Source organism: Acinonyx jubatus, chromosome E3, assembly GCF_027475565.1.
Source record: "Acinonyx jubatus isolate Ajub_Pintada_27869175 chromosome E3, VMU_Ajub_asm_v1.0, whole genome shotgun sequence".
In the NCBI taxonomy this organism is placed as follows: domain Eukaryota; kingdom Metazoa; phylum Chordata; class Mammalia; order Carnivora; family Felidae; genus Acinonyx; species Acinonyx jubatus.
In genome coordinates this window covers 38,397,118-38,416,737 of record NC_069398.1, presented here as the reverse complement: position 1 = coordinate 38,416,737, position 19,620 = coordinate 38,397,118, and the positions used below count along the sequence as shown (strand labels likewise).

The window sequence follows — 19,620 nt, the reverse complement described above, 5'->3', positions numbered from 1 at the left end:
GACAACTCACTGGAAAAGTCAGGGGCTCAGGGAAGTTCCTGGCTGGAATAAGATGGCAGTTGAAGACGTGGGGGTGAACGAGAAAAAAAATTCAAGGGTGGCCGGGTGCAGAGGCGGGAGTGAGCCACAGTGAAGTAGGCCGAGAGCCTGAGGGGGTCCCACCATTCAGTGAGAAACGAAGAGGAACCTCCAGAGGAGAACCAAACACAGCGGCCGTGGGGGAGGGAGAGCTGGGAGGGGCTTTCATCGGGGGAGGGGGGGGCAGGGAATACCATGAAAGATCACATAGCAGTGACACGGAGAAAGGATGGAGAAATCAGTGGGTGTGGCAGCCAGGGATGTGCCGGTGCTGTAATTTGGGGTGAGTGGTGATGGGAGGTGGGAAGTGTGGCAAGTGTGGTCGGGGACCGCACCACTTTCCCCACTTTTCCCCTCGGCCTGGCTGAGAAAGCAGGGAGGGAACTACTTGCAAAGGAGGAGCTGAGGGGGCTTTCCAGAAGGGACAGGTGTGACCATGCTGGAGAGAGAAAGGCTACAAGATGGGCGTGTCTCAGAGCAGAGTCCTGGTGACAAAGGGCGGAGCCACATGTGTCCGTGCTCTTGGCTTGAGGGCCTAGTGGCCTGGAGCACACAGGCCTTACTTAGCTTTGTGGTTCTCACACGCGAGATGCATCAGCACTAGTGAACACGGGCTGCTTACAACACGGCTTGCTGGGGCTCACCCCACAGATTTCCAGTTTGCCAGGTCCGGGGTGGGGCTCAAGGATCTGAATTTCTAACAAGTTTCTGAACGATTTAGAAGCTGCTGCTTAGGAGCCCTCCCCTTTGAGAACCTGTCCCTGAACTGAATCTTGGCCTACTACAGGTTGACTCTGGAAAGTTGACCCTAAGTTCCAGGTTACTCATCTGAGTAACACTTCATGGGCTGATGGCAGGATCACATGCGGGCTTACCCCTAATATTTGTAGGGACCGGGACGGAGTACAGATGGAGCTGCACAAACCCAAGTATCGAAATAAAGGAAAATTGTTAGGTTGGCAAACTCCTCAACCTGTTCTCTTCTCTTACCTGCAGAAGGTGTAGTGTCATGACAACCGTGGTCACCCCCAGGCCACTGAGCCTTGAGAAGACATGGCAGGGGGTCACCTGAGGCTGCTTCCATAAGCCAGGTCTCAGTGAGGCCTCGGGCCACTCAGGCGGGACTCAAGAGGATCTTTTCCCACGGCAACGCACCCGGGCCGTCCACCAGGCCTCCAAGGTGAGAGGCCCCAACCTGGTCTAGAGCCACCCCCAACCCTCGGCCCCGCACTGAGCTCACTGGGTGTACAAGCTATCTTTGTACCCCTTGCAGCCCATGGCAGGCTGCATACTCTTTATTACAGCAAGACAGGTTCTGAGGGAAGTGGGGAGGGAGGCTGGGAGGGGGGTGGAGCTGGCTTTGCTTGCTCTGGTTTCTTTCCCTCTTGGGTAGGGGGCATAGGGCAGGTGAAGCTCAGGAAAATATCCTCCAGGGAGACTTGGTTGACAGAATAGTCGTCCAGCATGAATTTCCTCTTGGCTTGCTCCAGAATGTCAAACACCTGTGGGAAGGAGGGAGGCCGCCGTGGCTGATGGGCACAAGGGAGGGGAGGAGGCAACAGAGGGTGGAAAGAGGGAGTATCTCTAGGGGTGGGATAAGGCCCCCAAAAGGCCCATCGCTTTTTCAGCTACCCCCAGAGCACCTCCCCAGAAGTGAGTCCTAGGGAGTCCAGCTGCCTGAGATCTCAGGGAAGGGTCCCTGGCTGGGGACAGTGCCAGAAGGCAGAGGCCCTGATTGGATCTCTGGCTTGCTGTGGCCCGGGGCACGTGGCATCCCCTCTCGGGCCCTGCTCCCCTCTCTGTGAAGTGAGGGGCAGGAGGAGCTGATCTCTGAGGTCTCTTCTAGCTCCCACATCCTATGTTCTATGAAATCCATGTGAATGTTGCCCTGGAGACGGAGAGAACCTGTGGCAGCTTTGAATGCAACTTACATGCCAGAGGGAGAACAGGTCACCCCAGAAAGCCCTTGACATCCGAGGTTTGCTCCCTCTGATGCCCAGGTATGTGCTCACCTTGGCCCAGCTGAGGTCCTCCCCGGGCAGGTGGTAATGGACCATCCCTTGGTGCTCGTCCTCCAGGACGCTGCCTGCACGAAGGAGACGCCGTGTCCCCGTGAGGGCCTGGCTGTGGGGGCCAGGGGAGAGCTGCCCGGGACCCTGGAATCACGGCCCTCCTCCCGGGGGTCGCGGGCCCGGGACTCGGCAGGGAGGAGGCACGGAGACACACCTGGGAAGGTCAGGTTCACAAACGCCTTGAACTCCTCCAGGACCTCCTGCCGCCCCTCGCTCCGGACCTTGGCCCGCAGGGAGTAGCCGCTGCCAAACTTGCTCTTGAGGTGCTGTGGGCTGCCCAGGCACTTGAACTGGCCCTGCACCATGATGGCCAGCCGGGTGCACAAGGCCTCACATTCTTCCATGCTGGGGAGAGGGGCAGAGGTCTGACACGGGGCCGGGGGCGCCGATGCCTGCCTCCCACGTCAAAAGCTCATGCGGGCGGGCGGGCCGGTGTTGTCGGCCAGATCGAGCTGTTCCCGATTCCCGTGTTCGGAGGGTGGCCCACATGGTTAAGCCTGGGGACTTTCCTCATCGACTCTGAATCAGCTTCTGGCAGGTCTTCTGTCCACCTAGCCCCTCCCAGCCAGCTCTTGTCCTAGCTCTTCCATCGACCTCTAGAGACCCCGGCTCTACCTGTGGGTGGTGAGAACAATGGCCTTGCCAGACTTGCGGGCTTGTGCTACTGTGCCCCAGAGCAGGCGCCGGGCCACGGGGTCCATGCCAGTGGATGGCTCGTCCAGCAAGATGACTGAAGGCTCTCCAATTAGGGCGACGCCAGTGCTCAACTTTCGTTTGTTGCCACCACTGGGGGCAAAGTGGGGAAAGGTTGGGGTGAAAGGCAAACATCGGTCAGGGGTAGCCCAACACTCCCCATGCGTGGGTGCACACACACACACACACACACACACTCATGCGGGCACACGCACATGCGTGCATTTTCCTTTCAGTTCAGAAAGTACTCCCCAGCCTCTCATGGAGCGTTAGTAGTGTGGTCCCCTAGTCCCCCACCCTCCCGTGAGGTTGCATTGTGACTTGGCTGTCCATTCAGTGTATAAGCCATTGCCCTGGGCACAGGGACACGTGGACACGTGGTGAGCACATGCTTGATGAGTCGTCTTTGAGGGTCTCTGCAGTGTTCGGGGAGTAAGGGCAGAGGGCCATTTTAGTAATTTTTTTTAAGTGAACACATAGCATTTACAGTGCGCAAGGGGCTGTTTTAAACTTTGCAAATGTTGACTCATTTAATCTACCAAAAATACAAGGAAGTACAAAAAGCTGCTTGAAATCAACACCAGAGAGGGAAGAGCCAAAGATGACAGTCACCTGACCCCTGGGCAAGTCTGATTTCACAGCCCCTGGCGGGGAGGGGGGGGGATACTGCCGCGAACCGCCAGGGGGCGCTGCACACAACCCCAGCGGGTCCTGGGACGGAGGGGAGGGGGCGTGGCCCTGCCTGGCGCGCTAAGCCAAGCAAGTTGCTGAGTATGGGTGGCAGCGGAAGACTGGGGCTTGTCAGCAAAACGTGCGCAGTTCAGATGCCTCAGACGCAGCAAGATAAGGTCATGTGTGAAACGGGAGGCTGCCAAAAATCAGAAGCCCTCTGCAAAGTGGCAGGTGCCATCTGCTTGTGCTCAGCCACCCACCTGCTAGGGGGCCAAGAGGAAACGGTGCCTCAGGGCAGCCCAGGCCATGGTCCATTCTTACGCCTCCCACAAATCCACACAGTGGCAGGGACTGCCCTGAGCTGATGGCCCTAGCCCTGCACGGAGGAGAGCCGGGCACGTCTCGCCGGTGGAGGTGGCGGGACCGAGGGAGCCCCAGGTCTCACCTGTAGGTCTTCACCAGTTTGTCAGTGTAGGCGTACATGAGTAACTCCTCAAGAATTTGTTCCACGCAGGTGCCAATGTGGCGCTCGGGGATGCCCCGGATCCGGGCGTACATGACCAGCGTCTCCCAGCCCGTCATGTGGTTGAGCAGGGTGTCAAACGGGACAGTAGCCCACCCACTGCCGCACCTGGTGGGGGGGGTGGCACCTCAGAAGGAAAGCCGCCCGGTGCACGGGGGGCCCGGACGCCTGCCCTGGCCTTGCCCCCCCCCCCCCCCCCCGGCTCCTGCTCTGCCCCGTGCATCCCCACATTTGCCATGTAGACAGACGTGTGCCCGGCTGCAGCGCTCGCTGGCGGGGTCTGTGGACGGGGCACACGAGGGGCCCTTCTGCCTGGCCAGCATGAAACCTCAGTGCTCAGCGCCTGCCTGCCTCGTGCCCTTCCAGGTATCATGTCAGTAGAAGATGGTTAATTTTCCCCCCTTATTAGACATATAAGCTACAACTAGGTTTTCTTTATATTCACGTGAAGACTACCAGAGCCTGGCGTGGTCGGGGTGGTGTGCACCACGAGACATTTCACGGATGTGTGCTCTCCGCAGAGGACCAATCGCGTATTGTTTTTGCCAAATGTATCATCCCATGTCTACCATTTTGCAAGTTACTTTTCTAACTCAACATTATGTCTTTTTTCTTTCATGTTTGTTTTTGAGGGAGAGCAAGAGAGAGTGCAAGCAGGGGAGGGACAGGGAGAGAGAGGGTGATAGAGGATCCAAGCAGGCTCCGTGCTGACGCAGGGTTTGAACCCACGAACTGTGAGATCATGACCTGGGCTGAGGTCAGACGCTCAACTGACTGAGCCACCCACGTGTTCCTCAACATTATACGTGAAAGATCTTTCTCAGTCAAGAAATGCCGTCCTACCCCAACTCAGTTTAACTGCTACTTAGCCATTAGGGGAAGGTTTCTAGATTTTATTTAGCTGTTTATAAAAAAAAATCAGGCACATGTCAGTTATTTCCAAGGTTCTGCCTTTATAAACTTGGGGTGAGCTACCCTGGTTTGCGCCCATGGTCAGGTGCTCCCCTGGAGTACTAGACGAAGACAGTAGGGAGCCATTTTTGAAAAACACCCAATGCTGTCCTTCCTGTCTTCCCGCTAAAGGTGCCAGACTGCTCTGGACACCACCGTCTGGGGCAGGGTGAGCAGCTCTGACCGGGTGCAGACCTGAAAACCGCCTGGATGGAGTGAACTAGGGGACAACGTGCCAGGACATCCCACAACCGAGGGCAGGGCTCCCCCTGAAGACAGATGCCACCGGGCAGGAGCAAAGTGCCGGGAGGAAACACGGACTTGACAGAAGAGGCTTCGAGCATCTCACTATGAGACATGAAGATTTCTGGTAGGTTGCCTTCTTTGGGTGATCTTTACCTGCCGTTTCTTCTATTTCTAGTTTGCTGAAAATTGTCTATGATCATGTGTGGGACGGGGTTCCTGTCAAGTGCTTTTTCAGCATCTGTTGATAAATGGTTCTTTCCCCCGCTTTGATCTACTAAGGTAGTGATTTCTGTTGGTGGGTTTTTTGCTCTGGAGCCTTACTCATGTTTCTAGAGCAAACCTGACTTGATCATAATTTTTATTTTCTCAACTGCTGGATTTACATCAGTAATTTAGGGTGTTTATGTTTTTCGTGAAACTGGTCCGTGGCTTGTTTTAGATACTGTCCTTGCCTGGTTTTACCAGCTCCCGAGCTGGGCAGTGCCCCGGCTTCTCTCCCAAGCTTCTGCAGGGCTTCTGCTACAGGGACATGATCTGCTCAGTGGTGGCTGGTCCTGTCCAAGAAGGGGCAGATCTTTGACCTTCGTTTCAGGTCTCTACAGGTTTTGGTCTGTACAGGTTTTCTATCTCTTGAAACAGTTTGGGGGTAGAAGGCTTGAGAATGTGATGTGATCTTAGAGAAGAGGAAGGAGTGTGGTGTTTCTTACACACCTGACTTGGCAGTAACCTGCTGTCTCCACGGCTCGGCTGGGTGCTCATGGAGCCCCACTCGGCACTCGGTGGTGCTGTGGACCGAGGACGACCCCTCATTGGAGCCAGATAATTCTGGGGCAGTGAGCAGGTCTCACAGAAATGCAGATGGACTCTCGGGAGTCACAGCTGATGCTTGGAACACCAGCACATCCTGCCAAAAATATATTTTAGCAAACGAAAAGAATGCTTGAAAGTACTTGTCCAGATCAAGGGTGGCAAGCAGAAGGCTCACAAAGGGGGAAGAGCAAGGAGTTTGCTGCCGAGAGGGATCCGTGTGGGGTTCCTGGTGGGAAGCGCAGGAACGGAGGTGCAGGCGTAACTAGATTTAAATTCCACGTTTCTAATGGTGAGGTCACATAGACAGCCAGGAGGGGATGTGCAGATGGGCTCTGGGAGGACTGGAATCCGATTTCCGGGCAGATGTGCTGTGTTGTGTTGTATTTTTATTTTATTTTATTTTATTTTATTTATTTTATTTATTTTATTTTATTTTATTTTGTAATATGTATATATATTTTATGTTTTTATGTTTATTTTTGAGAGAAAGACAGAGCGTGAGTTGGGGAGGGGCAGAGAGAGAGGGAGACACAGAATCCGAAACAGGCTGCAGGCTCCGAGCTGTCAGCACAGAGCCCGATGTGGGGCCCAAACTCATAAACCGTGAGATCATGATCTGAGCCGAAGTCAGACTGAGTCACCCAGGTGCCCCCTTAACATTTTTTTTTAACTTGAGTAGTCTCTGCCCCCAACATGGGGCTCAAACTCATGACGCTGAGATTAAGAGGCACAGGCTCCACCGACTGAGCCAGCCAGGTGCCCCTGATATGTGGCCTTTTCTAATTGGCTTCTTCCGGTGAGCATCGTGTCTTTCAGGCTGTGGCACGCGCGTCAGCATTTCATCCCTTTACGTGGCTGAACGTTGTTGCATCGTACGCGTGGATCACGTGTTGTGTATCTGTGGATCCACTGATGGACCTTTTGGTTCCTGTGAAAAATGCTACTGTGAACATCCACCTGCAGGTTTTTATGTGGATGTAGGTTTCCATTTCTCCGTGGTTCATGCCTCCGGGTGGAGTTTCTGGCTCGTGTGTCGACTTTGTGTTTCATCGTTTGAGTATCTTCCTGGATCATGTTTTCCTTGGGGCCTTCAGTCCCTTTGTATTTAACATACTTACTGATGTATTTGGATGTCGGTCTGCCCACTTTTTCAGGGCTGAGTGTTCCACGTATTCTCGTATTCTGTGTTCCTCTTTCTCCATCACTTCTCATCGTCGGTCACATTATTGTTTTCATTTCCCTACAGTCCCCCTCTGTGGCTTATTCCTGGCCCCCATTCTTGTGCTCGGGGAGGAGCAGAGAGAGAGAGAGAGAGACAGAGACAGAATCTGAAACAGGCTCCGGGCTCTGAACTGTCAGCACAGAGCCCAATGTGGGGCTCGAACTCACGAACCATGAGATCATGACCTGAGCCGAAGTCGGACACTTAACTGACCGAGCCACCCAGGCAGCCCATTAATATTTGTATGTATTTTAAACCTCACGAGAAACTATTGTTATAGCTTTGTTTAATCAAAACTCATATGTTTCTCCCCCCCCCCCCTTTCTTTAAATCACTCTTCAATCCTTTCTGCATGACTTTGAGCTTCCTTCAGGGATGATTTTCCCTCTGGGTAAAGGTGGCTCTCATTTATTATCATTATTTGGTGCACATACACCGGTGATCAGTTCTGTCAGTTTTTGCTTATCTGGAAACGTCTTCTGACCTTCTTTTTACAGCATGGCTTGACTGCATGTATCATTCTGGGCTCGTCGTTAGCACTTGTGTCATTTGTAGGGTGACATTCTGTCGTCTTTTGGCCTCTTTCGTTTCTGTTGAGAAGTCATCTGCTGGCCTAAGTGTTGCTCCTTCCAAAGTGGGTCCTCCTGTGTTTGTGGTTCAGCAGTTTTATGATCATGTTCCTAGGGATTTATTTCTTTTAATTTCTCCTGCTTAGGATTCATAGGGATTTACTTATTTATAATTTGATGTCTTTCATAAACTTGGGAATGTTATAGACATTAAGTTTTCAAGTCCCACTTTGCCTCATATTTGTGTCCTTTCCATCTGAGACTTCAGTTACACATACATTAAACCTTTTCACCGCACCCTCTGTATCAGATTATTACATATGGCTGTAAAACACATTACTCCAAAACGTAGCTGTAGTTTGTTAGTTATTTGGTGGTTTCTGCAGGTCAGATCGTGAATCTGGGGGCAGCTTGGCTGGGTGGTTCTGGACAGGGTCTCTCATGAGGCGGCCTTTAGGCTCTCTGCCGGGCCTATGTCACCTGAAGCCTGGGGGATCTGCCTCCGAGCTCCCTCTGGTAGCGATGGGCAGGCCTCCGGACCCTGGGGCCGTTCCCTCCACAGGGCCCTGTGAGCATCCTCATGATGTGGCAGTCAGCTTCCAGCAGCCTGAGGGATGTGAGGGAAGGGGCGCATTCCAGACGGAAGCTGTGGGCTCTCCTCTCAGCCAGTCTTGGGGCTGACACCCCATCTCTTCTCCACCGTGTTGCTGGTTGCATAGACCCACCCTTGGCCCAGCGCGGGAGGGGCTGCTCGAGGGTGTGAATCCCAGGAGGAGGGTCCCTTGGGCTGTCTCCACTGTGTGTCATGTTCCTTGCCTTCTCCTGGATAGCGTCTGCCCTTTGACTCTCCAGGCTTCACTCTGTAATATCCTTCGGAGGCGGGATTTTGTCTTGTACGCGGACCTGCTTATTTTTTATTGCTCACCAAGCAATGCTTTGGATAACTGTTTCTGGAAATCGTTTGAAGCCACAGTGATAGCATTTCCTCCCAGAGAAGATGGACATTTGCCTCCAACAGGCGTCTGGGAGCACTGGCGGTTCAGGGTTCCGTCAGCCCCATTTCGGGGACTGAGACCAGGCCAGGCCTTTGTGCGATCCTTGGATGAGCTTGTCTACATGTAGCTCATGTCTACAGCAGGGTGCAGCCTTGGGGGTCCACCCTCTAAGAAAGGATGTGCTCGCCCGGAACTCAGTGCCTGTCACTTCGGCGCCAAGAGCGGCACTCAGCTCCCAGCCGTCCAGGCCGGACCTGGTTGCCTCCCTGGGCCTCTCCCCTCTTCCCTCCTAGCTCAGTCTTTGCCATCTTTTCAGCCCCCTGGAGGTGTTTTCAGAATTTGGTCCTGTTTTTCTAGTTATCACCAGGAAGGCGGTCAGAGATATGTACTTTGCTGTTGCCAGAAGCCTGACCCGTAATTTTTACAATGTAAAAAAAGATAAAATGAGCAGTAAATGTTTCACAGCCGTGAGAGGCTTATGTTGGCTGCGGTTGTCTGGCCAGGCTCTGTACCGGGCAATACACATTCTTGAACGTGCCTGTGTGGGCACTTCTGCTCTCTCTCTGAACACGGTCTTGGTCACGGACACTGCAGCTGATTGGAAGAACTTCCCGGTGACACGGTGGCTGGTGCTGTGGAGTGCAGGTTCAACTATGCTGCCGCCGGTTGGTCTCTTCCTCCGCCTTCCACCGCCAGCTACTGCCGTGTTCCTCTCTGCTCCCTGCATGGTGGGGACTCACTGTCGTGACCAGAGCTCCTGGCCACTGAGAGTCCTGGGCCCAGCACAGTTGTTAGCACGTCCAGGCCATTGTTGAATTGGTGCTGGTAGTTGAGGTGGGGACTCTGAGAAGAGGATCGGGTTCGAGGGGCTCATCATGTAAGTTTGGGTTTAAACTGGGAGACGTCTGAGTAAGGCCGACTAGGAGGCATGCGTGTGCAGGTCTGATGCACAGGGCTGTGGTGGCTACGGGGGAGGCCAAAGACAGGGGGGTGGGGGTGGGGTAACGACCAAGTCAGGCAGGGGCGGCGAGTATGGAGCAAGAAGTACAGAGGGCTGGTGTTGCAGCCCTGAGGAGTCTGGGAAAGAAGGGTCATGGTGGGAAGAGCCAGAGGAGAGGGGAAGGCTGCAGCTCTCAGGGGGGACAGTCCACATTATGAGATGCCCCGCAAAAGGCAGGAAAGGCCAGCCGGGAGGTTGGAGTGGCCTCACACGCGCAGGGGAGCGGCCGCAAGTCTGGAGTGGCCTTGGTGTGTGCAGGGGAGCGGCCAGAAGGCTGGGTGGACGCGGGGCCGTTTGGGAGGGATGTGGAGGGCTGTGAGCAGTCGACACCAGAGATAGGGAGCTCAGAGAAGAGGTCTAAGGGGGGCCGTGGGGCTGGGAGGCACGTATAAACCTGATCCACGGGGGTCTTCTGAGACCAGGTGCACCCCTGCGTCACACCCCCAGGTGCACTTTCCGGTCCCTCCTCCGACACAGCTACCCCGTCCCGGTCACACCCTACCTTCCTGAGGTGAGAGCTGATGCTGAGGCCCCTGATAAAGGCGTCCCCAGAGGTGATGGGCTCTTCCCCGGTCAGCATTTTGAAGATGGACGTTTTCCCAGCTCCGTTGACACCAAGAAGGCCAAAGCACTCCTCTGCCTGGACAGCGAAGGACACCTTGTTCACGGCCAGCAGGGGCACCTTCCTGACGTAGACCTGATGTGCCCAAGACAGAAGGCACTCGGTAAGGAGTCCGGGGATCAGCAGCCCGGAGCCTCCCCTGTGCTTGTCACCTCCATTCTGGGGCAGGTCCCGGCTGCCCTCCGGGCCCAGGGGCTGGTGTGTGCCAGGCTTGGCCTTGCCTTCCCTCCTGGCAGGGTGAGGGAAGTCTGCTCTCCTTTTTCCCCTGCGAACCCGGAGAGCCTAGTTCTCCAGGATAAGCCTCTTCCCTTCTGTCCTTAAAGCATAACCCCTTCGATGTTGCCTGTGTTGTTGGTTTGTTGGTTTGTTTTGGCCACCGGTGACTACAAAGCTACCAAGTTCCTGGATGTTTGAAGGGTCTCTTGGTAAAATTCTGGCTGGAGCTCTGGGGCAGACTAACCAGGTTTGCTCTGAGCTGTCTGACACTTCCCCCAACACGGGCTCCCCTGCAAACTGCCTTCTAGATCCTGGAGAGGGTCAGCCAGTCCTGTCCAACCTTGAGGCTTCCTGGGGTTTGGGGCTCCGGTGCCCTCCCACGCTAGGCCCCCCTGTCCTACAGGGGACCCCCAACGATGCGACGGAGGGCTGAGGTGCTAACGCCTGTCTTTGGGCACTCTGGGTGCAAACAAACTCGGATGCGGTTCATTCACAGAGGACGCGCCCCTGCCAGTCTGTCTCAGTCCTTGGCGGCTGGAGCTAGCAGACAGGGCCCCTCCCCCGCCCAGGCAGCAGCTTCCTTATCAAAGGGCCACCCGAAGAATGGTCTTCACCTTTGGGATTCTTTGCCTTTGGGGCACGTCTGATGTTACCTTTGACACGTCTTTAAGAACAAGTGGGTTTTCCTCACACAGCTTTTTCAAAGAAGTCTGGACCATTTTTGCCTCCTCTTGCACATCTTGGTCTCTGGGCACGGACATTACCTTCTGCCACGTTACCTGCTTTCCCCAGACAAGGGTGGGAAGGGTGAGCGCTTCTGCGAGGGCGGGAGGCGGAGGCCTCACGCACACCCCACCGCCCCTTCCCCCGGGGCCAATGTGGGTATTCCGGACCAAGCTCACAGCCGTGTGGCCAGGGTATGGTGGACGTGGAAATTCCACGTGGCTTTTCCTTTTGAGGAAAATTCAAAGACTTGAAGCCTGGGGATGTGAAGGCACAAGTCCATTTTCTAGAGTTTCTAAAGTCCTTGTGGGACTTTTGCCTCTGGAAGATTCTCAGACCAAGAGCTGACAGAACAGACCTTTCTCCTATCAGGCTCCTGGAGGAACGTGGGGAAGAGGCGTTCCGGAAAGGGGACTGGTTTTGCTTCTGCTCGGCTGACCAGCGTCACAGGAGCCAAGCCATCCCTCCCCCCTCCCTGTCCCTCCAGAGCCACGGGGTCCCCGGCACTGGCTGTCACCCCCTCTGCCCTGGGGGTGGATTACGGTCTCTCGTCAGATGCTGAGAGTCAAGGCCACTCCCGACCACAAACAGGAGGCCGTGAGCCAGCCCGTTCACCCGTGCTTCGAGAGTCATTCTCTGACCCACTCACCGATTCTTGCTTCCCAGTGAGGTCAGAAAACCTGGCTTTCAATTCCCGCAAGACATTGGTTTCAATGAGGAAAAGCAGGATGAGGTACACAGACCCCAAGATGGCAAGGGCTGCCAAGTACTTCCCCATCCCGAGGGACTCCCAGGCGTAGACGCTCTCCTGGACCGTGTATCCCTCTACTAACGGGGAAAAAGCAGGTGTTACCAAACTTTGGGTGGTTTCCCGGCTTTTCCTCACCTTCTACCTATAGTGGACAAATTTCTACCAGAGCAAGTACCATTGAAATGCCACATGTGCGTCACCAGTGCTGTCACCACATCCCGGCAGATGGTAAACATGAACTACACTTTGCTTTTCTTGCGACAACCCATCATCTGTGCAAATAATGCAGTAAAATCAAGGACCTCACCCTGTCCACGTGACAGCTGTTTGAAATGCAAGATATTTATGCGTTTGGTTCTTTGATCTGTCTTCAGTCCCCTACAGCTTCAAGCAACCAGTCACGTAAAAACATTTGAGAGCCTCTATTCCCCTCTTTTTTTTTTGATTCTTAGAAAATATTTTCTTTTTAATTTTTTAAATATTTATTTTTGAGAGAGAGAGAGAGACAGATCGTGAGCAGGAGAGGGGCAGAGGGAGAGGGAGACACAGAACCCGAAGCAGGCTCCAGGCTCTGAGCTGTCAGCCCAGAACCCGACGTGGGGCTCGAACTCACGAACCACAAGATCATGACCTGAGCTGAAGTCTGATGCTTAACCAACTGAGCCACCCAGGTGCCCCCTCTATTCCCCTCTTTTTAATCTGATCTGCTTTAAGATTTTTCTTTTAAATATGTGTATTTTATTTAAAAATTTTTTTTTAATGTTTATTCTTGAGACAGAGAGACAGCATGAACGGGGGAGGGTCAGAGAAAGGGAGACACAGAATCCGAAGTGGGCTCCAGGCTCTGAGTTGTCAGCACAGAGCCCTATGTGGGGCTCGAACTTATGGACTGTGAGATCATGACCTGAGCTGAAGTCGGACACTTAACCGACTGAGCCACCCAGGAGCCCCTAAATGTGTGTATTTTAAAATTATGCTGTAAATACACCCTGGGGAAAAGGAACATGGACGAGGGAGAGAATAAAGTTACTTCTCCGCTCACCCAAACTGTTGTGATAGTTTTGTTTAATCCTTCTACCCTTTCGAGATACGATCTTTTACAATATAAATGGAGTGATACCATGCATTATTTTCTCCAACTCACTAGTTTCATTTAATAATGCGTAATGGACATCGGCCGTATCAGGATGCAGAGATCAAAATAATAAAGATGTCTGGCGATGGTAAACACAGGGACAGTGATAAGAACCAGCATTATTGCAAGTCGGCTTTGTAACCCCGCTTGTGGTTTTCTACACCACTGAAGAAACTGCATAAAAACAATGACCACTCCATGATTCTGGATACAAAACACACAGTCACTGAAAGGGAGTGGGTACGGGTGGTATAGGAGCAGTTTTTGTGTTATGGAAGTTAAGCTCGCGCAAACTCAAAATGCAACGTCAGAACTGAAGGGTGGGTGGTGACCACAAAGAAGATAGCTCTGGAATACACATGAAAGGAAGTAAGAAATTAAGCTGTTTCATAGGAGGTACCTAGGGTAGTTGAATTCACAGAGTTAGAAAGTGAAATGGTGGCCGCAGGAGGGGGCATCAGAATTTCATGGGGACAGTTTCGGTTGTGCAGGGTGAAAAAAGAGACAGGGGTGCCTGGGCGGCTCAGCGGGCTGAGCGTCCGACTCTTGATTTCAGCTCAGCTCATGATCTCTTCGTTTGTGAGTTCGAGCCCCGTGTTGGGCTCTGCAATGACAGAGCAGGGTCTGCTTGGGACTCTCTCTCTCTCTCTCTCTCTCTCTCTCTCTCTCAAAATAAATAAATGAAACTTAAAAAGTTCTGGAGACGGACGGTAGCAATTGCTGCTCAACAGTGTGACTGTGCTTCATGCCGCTGAACTTATGCTCACAAACGGACAAAATGGTGAACTTTATATACATTTTGCCACAATTGAAAAAAATAGATAATTTTGCAAGGTGTTGGAGAGCATGTGGACAAATTGGACCTGTCTTATATCGCTGGCAAAAATGTAAAATGGGCTCAGCCACCACGGAAAGCAGTTTGGTGGCTCCTCAAAGAGCTAAGCCACATATTCGCTCGTAGGTAGGGACTCCAGGGAACTGAAAACACGTCCACGCGAAAGCTGGAACGTGGATGTTCGCGGCAGCACTATTCATAACTGCCAAAAAGTGGAAACAGCCCACATGTCCATCACCGGATGAATACACGAACGAATTGTGGTCCCTTCACACAATGGGATAGTATTCAGCCGCAAAAAGGGAACAAGGTACTAATACCTGCTACAACGGACGTGAACCTTGCAAATATTACTCCGAGTGGAAGGAGGCACACATAAAGGACCACGTACTGTGTGATTCCATTTATATGAAATGTCCACAAGAGGCAGATCCACAGAGACAGAAAGTAGATTTTGTGGCTGCCAGGGGCTATGGGGAGAAGGGAATGGGGAAGGAGTGTGAATGGAGGGCGTTTCTTTTTGGTGAGATGGAAATGTTCTCGAACTGGGATCGTGGTGTTCCTTGTACAGCCTTGTGAATATGCCCAGACCCGCTGACTTGTATCCTGTAGGAGGGCGGATCTCCATTTGCGATACTCACAAAATTTATTACACTCAGACTGGCTCAGGTTCCTGGTTTTGCATAACTTCTGGAGTCCGTAGTTGTAGTATAAGTTGAAGAGAGCCATTCCCAGGCAGTGGCCGGGGAGCATTAGGAAGGCATGATCCAACGACTCCGAGACCCTGGTGCGGCCTTGGTCTGTGAGGGTGACAGAAAATAGTAACTCTCCTCGCAGCAAGGAAGAGGGCATGTCCCCTAGCACGCGTCTCTCCGAGCTAGCTGCCTGTCTATCTACGCCAAGGATCTGATGTCTGTATCTGTTATCTGTATCTGTATCTGTTATCTATCACCGCGCTGTCACGCCCGGCCCCAGACCAGAGACCTGGTTCCCCCTCTGCGGTCACTCAGCCCCCACGCCGTGAACAGTTGTCTTCTGCAATGCTTCTTGAGCCTGCGTTTCACCCCCACTCCATCTGTTCCTGCAGACGTGTGCCAAAATGCTTGGTGTGAATTTTGGGAAACCCAGCAAGAGCTCAGCTGCCTCGTGAAACGCATCTGCAGAAGGGGTGAGTTTAGAGGCCGGAGGGAGACATGGTTTACAGGGGAGCCGGGGCCTGACCGCAGGGTCTGGTGGGCCCGCTGTGAGGTTGTCTGAACGTCATGGTACAAACGGATAACAAGACTCGGGACCCGCCTATATAGTTGGTGGAGACAAAACCATCATTTGCGATGCTGTACGTTGCCACGTACCTGGAAAGGCCACAAGAATCAACCAGAGTAAGAAATGAAGGCAAGGTGAGCCAATTGACTGGTTGTGAAGTAAATATGCAGAAACTGGGGCCCCTTAGAGGTTAAGAGAAACCAATTTTTGGATTTGTGTTACGTTAAAAAAACGGAATACCGAACGAGGTTGTAAAGAAATTGAGCTACATTTAAAAAATATTAAATGTTTATTTACAACAAATAAACAAACGTGTTCTGTAAAAGCAATATTCTACACCTAAGCTTATTACAAGAGGACGGATGTGTGGTGCATGCACGAGGCATGGTCCGGTACTGGACCGTGTTGATAGTTCACACACGCCCCTGAGTCCCGCCACCATCCCCCCAGTCCCCGCCCCACCTCGCCCTGCAACGTGCAGCCCCAGCACAGTGTCACCAACAGAAAGGAGGAACCGAGGGGCGGGGGTTGGGGCTCTCATGTCACACTTTGTGGCTCCAGACCCACGGGGAATTCGGGGGAGCCCAGGGACACGTGACTTGCAGATGGCCTGGGGAGAGGCTGAGCCAATTATACGAGAGGAAAGAAACTATACTCTCAGGACTTGTGTTTAGAGCCTTACCGCTTTTGGGTATCAATCCGTGAAATTCTTGCCGGGGGTGGGGGGCGGCCACTGGGGTGCATGATGAGTTGAACTTGGATACGAGGCGACTCAACCAATGTGTGCTGGCCGCTGAGACATGGCCCACACAAGGGGCAGGAAGCAGAGTTTAGGGCCACCCTTCTATGCTCGCCAAGGTGTGGGTACCCGAGGCCCAAGGGTTATGGCTCCGGTGACCAGGCTTGAGCTGCACCTGAGATGGTAACCTGGCAGGACAGCTAGGAAGGTGGCAGAGTGACTGGGAGGGATGCGCAGAGGACCATGGCCTCCTAACTTTCTCTCTTTAGAATTTTAAATTTGGAAATCTAGCCTGGAGGCGGAGGGGGAGGGGGAGGGGATAGCTGCCTGAACCCCGGCCTTGCAGCCCCCGCGTGGGTGGGGTCGTGGGTGGGGTCGATGGGAAGGCTTAGCCACTACACACACAAGGTTTGCGAGCGGCCTAGGAACCAACAGCCTGGTGGTGTCTCCGGGCCCTGAGCGGGGCGTGGTTGGAAGCTGAGCGGGGACACCCCCTTCCCCCCAGCTCACCCTAACCAGAATCGGAGAAAACATCCACAAGCAATGCATCTAACTGAAGAAGCAGATATTCATGGCTCCTGCTTACTTCCCTTTCTTCTTTCTGGATCCTACCCCAAAGCTGCTTAAAGCCCAAGCACGTGGTCGCGAACCATCCTCCGTATCTTGCCCCCCACCCGAAGGCGACTCTTCTCCGCTGCACTCTGGGGCTGAACCCACTCCTTTCCGTGTCCTGTACCTTCTGTCCTGCTTTGCCCTTTCACCTTGCTGGCCTGTATCTTTCCGCTAGCTTTCCAAGAACGAGACACAGTGGGTCACGTTTCTCCCGGCTGTGTCTGAACGTGCCTTGATTCTGTCCTTCTGCTTGGTTGAGACCGGTGAATGGAGCTTAGAACTTGTCCGCTAGGAGGCATCTGGATTTAAGGCATGGGTGCTCTTTCCTTCTTCAGTTTTGGATGTTTGATGGATCCCTTCCGTTGAGCTTGGTTTGTTTCCAACTCTGGGAAATCTTCTTGCTTCTTTCTTTAGTGAGTTCCTTAAGCCCACCCTCTTGTTGTGGAACGCTTCTCCGTTCGCAGCGTGGCATCTCCTGGACTCTCTCACGGCACCTGCCTTCGCTCGCACCTTCCTGGTTTTCCTCCTGTCTTTTTGCTCTACTCTCTGGGAGGTCGAAAGACCGTCTTCCAACCCTTCTGCTATATGTTTACGTTGGCAATCAGTTCTTTCTTGCCCTCAGAGTTTTTCTTCCTCATGGAAATCTGCTGGTTTTTTTTAAATGTTTAATTATTTCTGAGAGAGCGAGAGAGAGCGAGAGAGTGTGCGCCCACGCGCACGAGCGAGTAGGGGAGGGGCAGAGAGAGAGGGAGACACAGGATCCGAAGCAGGCTCCAGGCTCCGAGCTATCAGCACTGAGCCCGACACGGGGCCTGAATTCACAAGCGGCAAAATCATGACCTGAGCTGAGTCAGACGCTTAACCCACTGAGCCACCCAGGTGCCCTGGAAGTCTGCTGTTTAATAGATGCAGTCTTTTCCGAAATGGTTGATTTGTTTCCTGCATTTCCCTGCCCCTGTATTTCATTTTTGGTCTTCGTCTTTTCTGTGGCTGCCATCCTCAAGTGTTCGGCGGCCCCTGCCTATCTGTCCACAGAAACCAGAGGTGCCGGGAGGCGAGTTGCTAGCTTTGTGCCTGGGGGCTGGGCGACATTCTGGGCAACCAGGCAGGGACCAGTCTGAATGTGTAGGTCTCTTTGGCAAGCAGGTTCAGTTTGTCAAGACGCGGGTCTCCGCCTTCCGGGGTGACTGTGTGTCCTGTGCTTCCCGCTGGGGATATGGGAGCAGGGACAGTGGAGGTGCCACAGACCATTCTCTGCGCTACCTTTACTCCCAGGCTTCTCCGGGCTTCTGCGGTGCTCAGTTAGGTCCTTTCAGCCATTTTCCCTCCAAATGTCCTTTGGCTGCTGCTTCAGCACAAATTCATACACTTTCATTTCCTTTGCTGTCATTCAAGTAGAGTCTCAGGACAGGGAGCTCAGATTTAGCTTTATACTCTTGTCTGTGTGGGCTGCCGTGGTGACAGCAGGAGCCCCCAGGGCGGGTGTATGGTGGCCAGGGTCTGGTCTCTCTAATGGTGTCCCTTCTCAGGGGTAGGGATGGGCGTTCTTTCCCCCAGACCAGAAGTGGAGTTCTTGTCCTGTCCCAGCCTCCTTCCCCGATGACTTTTAAGTTGGAGGGTGCCTCCCGCTAAGCGGCAGAATGGTCTCGGTCCTTGTTGCTGTGTAGGAGGGGAGAGAAGACATGGCAGGAAGCAATCCGAGAAGAAATGGATCCCAGAAAGGTCGAGGGATCCAGAGAGAATGTCCAGAGATCCCTGCACCCCGTCCTGGTCACTCTCGGTGAAAGCTCTGTCCCCATCAGGGCCCCTCAGTGACTTGGAGCTGCTTGTCTCTCTGGGGTGGGGCTGCGCGGCTGAGGAGAGGAGAAAGGGACAGATCCCTAGGTCCTTTCTGGAGGCTTAGGGCAGCGTTGCTCAGGGTGACTGCCCGGACTGATCTGTGAATCTAGGCGCACACTAACGCAGAGAATTGCGAGCTTAGGGTTCCCTCACGATATGCTTTGCTATCCCCTTTCCTCCGTCTGCAGCACGCTTTTGTTCTATTTCAATCATAAAGTCAAAATGCTGTCCCTCTTCTGATCTCGGATGAAAATAATTTCCGAAACTCCACAGGTGGTTTGCAAATAGCATGGGTGCTGCAAAACACGGCCAGTTAGACCAGTAAAACAAGCTCTAGGTAGCTGGAAATACGCACATGGCCAGTCCTCTAAGACACAGGGAGGCCCCTAAGATGAAGACAGAGGGAGCTGTTCACACATTTTTAAGCAGACACAACCACAGAAAGTCACCTTAAAGGAAGTAGTTGCCATCAGAGTAAATGACACAGAGAATCGGGGTAGAAACCCCAATGTAGAGATTCAGCCCAAACGCAAAGATGTCAACGTCAAGGTGTGCGCTGTGAGTGACGGCTCATTCCCCAGCTGCTTTCACCCTGATTACACACTCACCAAGCAGGCTTCTCCCAACCTCGGCTTATTGATTTACTTACCACCTGTTTTAAAACTGAGGAATAATTGGGGCGCCAGACGGTTAAGCGTCCAACTTCGGCTCAGGTCATGATCTCGCGGTTCATGGGTTCAAGCCCCGTGTCTGTGTTGACAGCTCAGAGCCTGGAGCTGCTTCGGATTCTGTGTTTCCCTCTGTCTCTGCCCCTCCCCCTGCTCACACTCTGTCTCTCCCTCTCAAAAATATCTAAACGTTAAATTTTTTTTTTAAACCTGAGGAATAATTTGTTTCGATGAAATGCATGATTCTAAGTGGACAGTTTGATGAATTTCAACAAATACTTATGCCCACGCAACCAACACCTCACTCAAGATGCAGAGCATTTCCAGAAGGTTCCCCGCCGTCTCCGTTGAGTCAATCCACCCTCCCCCTGACTCAGAGGCCGCCG

The 19,620-nt window shown here is 53.2% G+C and overlaps 1 protein-coding gene and 1 long non-coding RNA gene across 4 annotated transcripts in view; one reads left to right on the top strand and one right to left on the bottom strand.

Annotated features, from left to right (window-relative positions):
- LOC128313585 (uncharacterized) overlaps positions 1–19,620 on the top strand; it is a 32,383-nt gene that overhangs the window by 1,346 nt on the left and 11,417 nt on the right. Inside the window, exons 3-7 of one of the 3 annotated variants that reach the window (XR_008294491.1) lie at positions 1,075–1,258; positions 1,925–2,078; positions 4,030–4,404; positions 5,122–5,359; positions 15,201–15,281. This is a non-coding gene — a long non-coding RNA (uncharacterized LOC128313585). The remainder of the gene's footprint in view (positions 1–1,074; positions 1,259–1,924; positions 2,079–4,029; positions 4,405–5,121; positions 5,360–15,200; positions 15,282–19,620) is intronic. The other 2 variants (XR_008294489.1, XR_008294490.1) reach the window with 2 other exon arrangements.
- LOC106978713 (ATP-binding cassette sub-family A member 17-like) overlaps positions 1,362–19,620 on the bottom strand; it is a 76,014-nt gene continuing 57,755 nt past the window's right edge. The window contains 10 exon segments of the mRNA XM_053213004.1: positions 1,362–1,580; positions 2,091–2,164; positions 2,305–2,495; positions 2,766–2,936; positions 3,961–4,119; positions 4,121–4,146; positions 10,334–10,528; positions 11,323–11,448; positions 12,042–12,220; positions 14,755–14,913. Coding sequence (XP_053068979.1) covers positions 1,377–1,580; positions 2,091–2,164; positions 2,305–2,495; positions 2,766–2,936; positions 3,961–4,119; positions 4,121–4,146; positions 10,334–10,528; positions 11,323–11,448; positions 12,042–12,220; positions 14,755–14,913 — 1,484 coding nt within the window. The 3' untranslated portion in view covers positions 1,362–1,376.